This window comes from Nicotiana tomentosiformis, chromosome 10 (genome assembly GCF_000390325.3).
Source record: "Nicotiana tomentosiformis chromosome 10, ASM39032v3, whole genome shotgun sequence".
NCBI lineage: Eukaryota > Viridiplantae > Streptophyta > Magnoliopsida > Solanales > Solanaceae > Nicotiana > Nicotiana tomentosiformis.
Window position 1 is genome coordinate 14,301,648 of NC_090821.1, and position 8,596 is coordinate 14,310,243.

At 39.1% G+C, this 8,596-nt stretch overlaps 1 protein-coding gene across 1 annotated transcript; it reads right to left on the reverse strand.

Moving 5' to 3' along the window:
* Positions 1 to 916: 916 nt before the first annotated feature.
* Positions 917 to 8,351, reverse strand: LOC104101916 (plasma membrane ATPase 1). Its single transcript, XM_009609467.4, has 21 exons — positions 8,175 to 8,351; positions 7,934 to 8,053; positions 7,118 to 7,216; positions 6,884 to 7,021; positions 6,590 to 6,724; positions 6,319 to 6,498; positions 6,011 to 6,217; positions 5,777 to 5,896; positions 5,559 to 5,678; positions 5,361 to 5,483; positions 5,168 to 5,272; positions 4,708 to 4,852; positions 4,325 to 4,489; positions 3,996 to 4,234; positions 3,810 to 3,842; positions 3,625 to 3,706; positions 2,703 to 2,863; positions 2,284 to 2,469; positions 2,024 to 2,206; positions 1,748 to 1,926; positions 917 to 1,322 (listed from the first exon to the last, which is right to left on the reverse strand). The coding sequence occupies exons 1-21, from the start codon at positions 8,229 to 8,231 to the stop codon at positions 1,226 to 1,228; spliced, it is 2,874 nt and encodes a 957-aa protein (XP_009607762.1). The 5' UTR covers positions 8,232 to 8,351; the 3' UTR covers positions 917 to 1,225.
* Between the last annotated feature and the right edge of the window lie 245 nt (positions 8,352 to 8,596).

The following is an 8,596-nucleotide window of genomic DNA, read 5'->3' on the forward strand; positions in this document are numbered from 1 at the left end:
AAAAGATTAAATTCCTTAAGCTTGTTGTTTAGCTGTATTTGTAAAACAATTATGGAAAAGATAAAATAACATAAATGTAAAAGAAACAGAATTTAATCCGAGCCCACTGAATTCACAGTGTTTTTTTAAGAAATTTAATCCCCTCCTAGTACCCAAGGTTGTGGATTATTTTCTCCCAGGATAGAACGAATTACACACTGGTGTAGCGATACTTCAAACACCAATGTTTCAGCGAACACAAAATCGGTAGCAAATCACACTTACTGATGCTTTGTTTGTAGTTAAAACAATGCAGAAGAAAGGAGGAGAAGTCAGAAATTCGTATGGATAATCTGAGAGAATGGACTGATATTTATAGCCAATGTTGAGCTCAATCTGAAGAGGTGCAACTCTTCAAATCCGAAGAGGTGCCAACTGTTTCTTCAAATCTGAAGAGTTGCAAACTGTTCTTCAACTCTTCAGATTTGAAGAGGTACAAACTGTTCTTCTGAAGAGGTGCAAACTCTTTTGTAAATGTCTTTTACAAAAAGCGAAGGGCATATACTATTACGTTTAGATTTAATATTAATATTCCGTTTACAAAAAATCGGATATTTAATAACAATTCTGCTATTAACAAATAAATTTGGTCCAAAAAATTAATCAATCAATTGACCGAAGCCGAAGCTGAGCCGAGCGACGACGGCGCGAGGCTTGCTTTCTTCTTAACTCTTTAAGAGTTAGAAGAAGTGCAATTGTATATATACCCATCAAAATCTTTTCCTCTTCCAATATGGGACAATATCCCTTTGTCAAGGAGGGAAACTCAAATATTTTCAATTTCCCTCCATTACCCATTCACCCTCTTTTAAGCTACATTTAAGCTTAAAAAACCCAACAGATTATATGCTAATATTATCATAGACATTGTGACTAATTGGAGACAATAGAGTATACTTCCATTAGCTTCAAAGCAATAAGATCATATAGACAAATTTTCTGGTATAACTATAATGTTCACCATTGTTGATTACTAATCTAACGGAGCCAAGACATGAGACAGAAAGCACCATATGAAGAACTTCAGAAATATATAAAATTTATAATGGGACGTCTTAGGTGCTGAAGGTATTGCCAGTATGAACTTGCCAATTCAAAGATATCAACAATTCACATTCTAATTATGTCTTCATCATCATCACCCCTAACCAGTTTTGGATTTCACCCTGTCGAACAGACTCTCTCCTTAAACAGTGTATGCCTGTTGAATTGTCTCTATATCAAGACCCTTTAACTTCACCACGGATTCCACATGGCCTTTCAGTGTATGCAACTCCCGAAGTCTGTAATGAAAGATGGTAGCATTGACGCTCAAGAAGCCGTATAGTAGAGAGGAAAAGTAGGAAAAAAAAGCACAAAGCAAGTGCACTGCAAATGTAATAACGCAAGATGGCCACATGAGTTAAGGGAAGAGCCGAAATGCCAAGAACAGTAAGCTCTTCACGTTTTTCCTCATTCTTTTTCCTTTTTCATAAACCCTTCATTTTAGATATCATTCGAAACATAGCAAGAATAAGTTTAGTGGCATTTTGGTTACACAACATTGTTTAGTTACTTTTTGTGATACTTAGACAAAGTAGAGTGGCTTTTTCGTAACAAAATATAGGTTACTGACTTTGGTGCAGTAAAATAAAAGTTGAGCAACCATCTCTGAAATTACCCTTCATTCCTCATGCCAAAAGAGCCCATTTAAGATAGAAAAATATACCTAGCAATTTCAGCTCTCCTCTTTGCTTCCTCAGCCAACTGATTAAGCTCGTTGAAATTGGTAGCTTCACTAAATAATTTGGTGTCAGGAACTTGTAGCCCGTGAAGGGTCCTCTGTGCATGTGCCCACTGAAGCTCACGTTGTTCTTTCCCGAAATCCTTCTTCCTGGTAAAGGCAATCTGTAGAGAAGTAGAAAAAGGAAACAATCAAATACAATTAAGAAGACAATAGGATGAAAGCCCTGCATAAGTATATCTTCTCTGTCACTATTCATACCCTTCGCTCAAAAACAAGATCCCAGGCCCTTCCACTGAGAGCGTAGCGGATGAAGAACTTGATGATATCAAGAGGGATATAGAATACTAGATTGTAGAGCCAGATCACTCCAGCCCAACCCCAGCCAATTCCTTCAATTGCAGCAAAGCTCCAATTTGCGTAAACAGCAATCAAGGTCGCAACCTGTTAATAATTTAGTTCCACAAGATTAGAGAATGTATCTAGGAAATTTTGCTAGAATGAATAAGGGGGCATCTCACCAGTTGAGCAATCACAAAAGCAATCACAAGTAGAAAACCAGGACGCTCAACAAACGACCAACTTCGAGATCTTGTGACAAATATCAGGGCCTGACTGATAATGCTCACTTGAAGGTAAATTGCTGAGGCAAGCTTCCTGAAGTCGTCAGTTGCTGTCTTCTCAAGTGTTGATACTCCGAATACTCGCTGGAAATTCACCAAAATGAGGGTTATAAACTAAGAATGGCCAATCATTACCAACCAACTTCAACATTCAACAACTCCAATGAACAAGTACAACAGATCGCTTAGTTTACCCCCCACCACAAGAGAAAAGGGAGAAGCAACTGAATAGGCAAAAGTCTATAATACAGAACGTTTGCAGTCAATCCATCCCCTGATAACTGAAAATAATTGAATATGGATAAAAGTATGCTTACAGGGAAGAAGTTTGTTTTGTATGCTGCCCAAAAGAATATGACTGTCATCATAGCCAAATAGCCACCAAGAACAACACCAGTAGTAAAAATCTCAGCTAGCTTCCAACTATCAGGTAGAGGAGATGGTTTGACCCTATCCTTTGATATTGTCATAATGGTACCTGACATTGCAAATGTCTAGTAGTTGGATGTCAAAAAGACTTTAGGCCAAGGGACCACAAATTGAACACTGTAGTAGCAAAAGAGATTAAACCTTAGAGGTTCCACTAGAGGTACCACCCAATTGAAAGACCAACCACCACAAAACTGCAGTTAGTAGTATCTTACATTTACCCTATAGTTAATGCTGCCATGCTGCTTAAGATTGTAAAGTTAACTGGCCAAATGCAACAGGACAGGTTTTAAACACTTTCTTACCACCTATTCACTGATATAATATGAGACACTAAAGGGCTAAACCGTAATAATCTCAAAGAAAATGAAACTTGACCATAACACATCCAGGAGGTCTAGTATTACATTTGGATTTACTCAAAGCTTCAACTCTGTCATAATGGTAACTGACATCATTACATCCACTGGTCAAGAAGAAAGTACATAAAGATTTGAGCATCTGTCGTCACTAAACCTGTACATTCCAGTACTCCGCCCACTCCAATTACTTCTTCGAAGTGGGTAGAACTCTTTCTAAGGCAAAAGGCCATGTGTGTGCCGCGAGTGCTCTTAAGAGGGGCAAACAAATAGAGATCCTGGCAATACACAAAGCTTTAACATTACAAGCAACATATATTTCTTGCATGCCTTTCCTACTTTCTGTTTTCAGTCAATCAAGAAACTATTTACATCTCAATAAATCCTTAAGCTTTCGTGCATTTGGAAGATTGAAGAGTGGAGGAGAGTTCGGTTAGAGAAAAGGACCCACCGTCATTGAGGATTGCAATGATAAGCACCATAAAAGGTGGAAAGTCAAACTTCCATATCAGGGCCAAAAGCATAAAACCAAGCTGGCATAAAATTGAAGAAAAAATGTTTAAAGATCATATGAGATATATTGATCCGGAAACATCAAGATAAGAAGAGACGAGGAAATAGCACATATTAACTTACCACAATACGGATTGTGATAGAAACGGCATATATCTGTCAATGCAAAGAAGACATTTACATGCATTAGATTCATTTAGGACTATAGCTATGGCACTACCCTCAAAATAACAATTGCCATAATACAGAAAAATATTAGGACATCAAAGAATCTAAACCTCTCAAAAAGACGTCTTAATAGAAAAGTACCGTGTAGTTTTTCATCCTTTGGAAGATTGCTCGACTGGTTAAAACAGCACTGATGATGACACTTAGACCAGGTTCAGTAAGGACAATGTCAGAAGCACTACGAGCAGCATCAGTGGCATCATCAACAGCTATTCCTATATCAGCCTTCTTTAGAGCAGGAGCATCATTGACCCCATCACCAGTCATTCCACATATGTGTTTCCTAGCTTGCAAGCGCTTTACTATCTCGTATTTGTGTTCTAAAGCAATGACCAAGATAAGGTATCAGCAAAGACAGCACATTAATAATAACAGAGCACAATCACAGAATTTCAGGCAATTTTATGTACCGGGAAAAACACCAGCAAAACCATCAGCCTTCTCTATAAGTTCATCAATTGGTAAAGCAGAAATTGATTCATCCTTAGTCTGTCCCAACAGAGCAGATGAAGGGTACATATTTGTTCCCATTCCCAGGCGGCGCCCAGTTTCTTTTCCAATTGCGAGTTGATCCCCTGCCGAAAAGAAAAACATTTAGCAGTTAAGCAGCACATAGGCGTGCCAAATTTGATGCAAAATGATGCACGAGCAATATGACAAGACTTATCCAGTCATTTAAGTTGCAGCAGTTTCTCTTAAAGAATTATTGTGAAACGGTCAATATGAAGATAATCTTGCAAAGAATGTTTCAAAACATTGCATATAATAGCCTATAATCTGAAACCATATTTACCTGTAATCATTTTAACGTTCACTCCAAGGTTTAATGCTCTCCTTATGGTCTCTGCACTATCATGTCTTGGTGGATCAAATAGAGGCAAGAGACCAATGAATTGCCATGGCCCCCCAGCACTCTCCTTCCTTCCCTCGGGAACTTCCTGCATGTAGAATTAGAATATGAATAATCAACCAAATTAATCCCCTTTCACCGTGGAAGCAGCTTGCATTAGGGTAGGCTGTCTACGTCACACCCCTTGGGGTGCGGCCCTTCCCCGGACCCGTGAATGCGGGATACTTTGTGCACCGGGCTGCCCTTTATTCTTTTGCTATAGGATTTGGGGATAGAGGAAACTGACTCCAGGTCTTCTCCACTAAAGTATCGAGTTATAAACCTACGCTGGCGGCAAATTGATCTGCCACGTCTATAAACAACATAGATAACTCAGAAGAAGATAAAAGAAAAAGGCATATACCTGGTATGCCACACCAAGTGAGCGCAAACCCCGCTCAGCGAACTTATCAATCACAGAATGAACTCTACGTTCTATGTCCGACTTGTTGTGTGCAAGATTCAAGATCTACATTCATATCACATATGTAGATTAGAAAATGCCAACAATGCGGGTAAAAACAGCAATGAAAGACTAATTAGCATAATAAATTTACCTGCTCGGGAGCACCTTTGCTGACCCTGTGCATCTTCCCTTCACCATCAAGATAGGTAAGCGCTGTTCGCTTGTCAGTTGGATTGAAAGGAAGGAAGTGTATTTCACGAATGCCAGCACGTGCCTATGTTAATGGCAACTATTAGAGCATGTTCCAGAGTGAATTGACTAGTTATAGCCGCACAATTCCTAAAGTTACCTCCTTTGGATCAGCCAGCATCCCAACAATAGCAGCATCAATGGCATCCTGATTCTCTGTCCTAGAGGCTCGAGCTGCCATCAGAACCACAGTATCTGCATCAACACCTTTGGCAAAAACCTGAACAATTAACAGGAACGAACAAAAACAGAGTTATAGCCTGCTAGCGAAACAAGCATTCGGGCAATAAGAGCATTGGAATGTACTCTTATGCTCACCTCAATAAGGTTTTTATCAACAGTAAGCTTGTTTAGAGTCAGGGTCCCGGTCTTGTCACTGCAAAGCACATCCATGCCAGCCATCTCCTCTATAGCTGTCATTCTTTTTGTGATGGCACCCTGCACAGTAGATAATGAAATATGCAATCACGCACCAGAAATGCTGAACTATAATACTTCATAATTCAAGACGTGCTGAATAGTTGTTATTCAGAAGAAGGATAACTAACAAACCTGTTGAGCAAGACGATGAGAACCAATTGCCATCGTAACGGAAAGAACAGTTGGCATGGCAATTGGAATTCCACCAATAAGAAGCACAAGAAGATTGTCAATTCCAGGACGGTATGCGCGGTGTTGGATAGGGTACATGACAATAATCTCAATTATCATCCCCACTGCAATAGAACAGATGCAGAAGTTTCCTATAGCTGTCAAAACCTGATTAAAACCATCAAACAACATTTTGTTACATGAGATTCAGAATAATTAGATCATCAAGTAACACGGAAAACAAATAGGAGCATACAAGCTTTACTTGCCTTTTGGAAATGTCCCACTTGGTTTGTACTGTCAACAAGGTGGGCAGCCTTCCCAAAAAAGGTATGAACTCCTGTAGCGATGACAATAGCTTCTATCTCTCCCTGTTTACAGGTTGAACCAGAGTAGACTCCATCTCCCGGACCTTTAGTTACAGGAAGAGATTCACCCGTTAAGGCAGACTGCAAGTATAAAAAGGAGTCCATTGCACTGTTAAAGACTACATATTAATACAGCGCGGGGCCACTCCATGCAATCATAAACATTCATCACCTGATCAATTTTCAGCGGATCACCCTCAAGAAGACGAGCATCTGCAGGAATTATATCTCCCAGTTTGATACTGATTATGTCACCAGGCACAAGAACAGCAGCATCTTCTTCCTTCCATCTTCCATCTCGAAGAACCTCCATATCACGACGGCAAACAATCAGAACATTGAGGATGCACATCTAATTAGCGCTCTAAACCTCACAGGATCATCATAGATATGTCAAAAAGAAACAAGGTTCACATGCTTCTCAACACTGATTCGAAGCAAAAGGAGCTAAGACTATATCTAGTACCTTGGCCTTTGGAGCAAGTCGAGCCATAAGGGCGGCTGCTGCATTTCCAGCATTATTCTCCTCAATAAAACTGATCGTTGAGTTAATTATAAGTAAAGTAATGATACCCACGAAATCCTGCCAATCCGGGGGCTTTCCCTACAGAAGTCCAACATGTCTCCCAGTGAATCACAAGTCACAATAACCAGCAAAATACTGAGTAGAATGATAGTAACTGATAAACCGAGTTCTTACTCCTCCATTTGCAAGAGCAATTGCCATGATAGCTGCAGCTTCCATAACCCATGATAGAGGGTTCCACATGAACCCCAAAAATTTCAAGAATTTGCTTTCCTATAACACACCATATATTAATCATTACAATAGTCCAACTTCAAAAGGAAATAGCATGCCCAAAAAAGCTACTATCTCTGTCCCAATTTATGTGATGCAGTTTCAGTTTCCTCTTTAATCTGTCCCAAAAAGAAAAAATACCTTTCTATTTTTAGTCTACCACTTAACATTAAAGTTAAAATTTTACCTCTAATAAGATGATTTATAGCCAAACAAATATTTATGGCTTGTTTATAAGCACAAGTTTCAAAAGTTTTCTTTCTTTCAAAAGCTCGACAAGAATGGGTTGCTCTAGTGGTGAGCACCCTCTACTTCCAACTAAGAGGGTGTGAGTTCGAGTCACCACAAAAGCAAGGTGGGGAGTTCTTGGAGGGAGGGAGCCGAGGGTCTATCGAAAATAGCCTCTCTAACCCAGGGTAGGGATAAGGTCTGCGTACACACTAACCTCCCCAGACCCACTAGTGGGATTATACTGGGTTGTTATTGTTGTAAAAACTCTGTATCCCGTCAAAGTGCATCACATAAATTGGGAAGGAGGGAGTAATTCAAATAGAGAAGAGAACGGAACTGAACACAAATTCAGGAAGGAAAAAAGTATTTAACACTGTGAAAGGACAAGAGAAAAGCATGTGCTAGAAATAACAATCTAAGTGTCCAAAAAAGGGAACAAGGAAAAAAAAAAGGAAACCTTTACAAAAGAGTAATGTAATCAAGTACCTTCTTCTCCTCTAGCTTGTTGTAGCCAAAAATAGCCAACCTTTCTTGGGCAGCAGTAACTGTGAGACCCTCCTTTGTACATCTCAGATTCTCAAAAACTTCTTCAATGGGTATGTTTTCCTGCAATCATTAAAAAAAAAAAAAAGCGCACACACATAAAACGGTCATGAACTAATGCTGCAGGACATGAAAGAACACAGCAAAATAATTTGACATTTATTGTTACTCAGATCCATTATACCAAATCAACTGCCTCTTTCAAGACTGCATCCAGCACTTCAGGCTTCTCTTCCCCCATTTTCTCTCTTCTTTCTATACACAACTACTTCTTCTCACAGTTTCAGATCAAGAGAACCACCATTAAAAGAGAGAACATTTTTTAAAGCAACACAATAATATGATGATGTAAGGCGAAAATGAAGGGATACCAAAGATGGAATTTTGAGTATATAACTAGGATTCTGTAAGCACAAGGGAAGTTGGCCTACCAAAACCAAATCTACAAAAAGGGAGTGAAAGAGTAGTAACAGTCCTCTAATGCTTGCGTAAATATTATTTGTTGTCAACTAGAATTACAAAAAAGAACATGTATTTCCTCAAATCAGGCCATGTTTAGTGGGCTTTTGGACATAAAATTGTGAAATTTCGGGAAAAAAGTGAAAA

Coding starts and splice junctions, on each gene's coding strand:
- LOC104101916 (XM_009609467.4), bottom strand. CDS start 8,231: ATGGGGGAAGAGAAGCCTGAAGTGCTGGATGCAGTCTTGAAAGAGGCA. Junction 5,897..6,010: donor CTCATCGTCTTGCTCAACAG/GTTTGTTAGTTA, acceptor TCTACTGTGCAG/GGTGCCATCACAAAAAGAAT. Junction 1,927..2,023: donor ATCTTGTTTTTGAGCGAAGG/GTATGAATAGTG, acceptor ACTTCTCTACAG/ATTGCCTTTACCAGGAAGAA.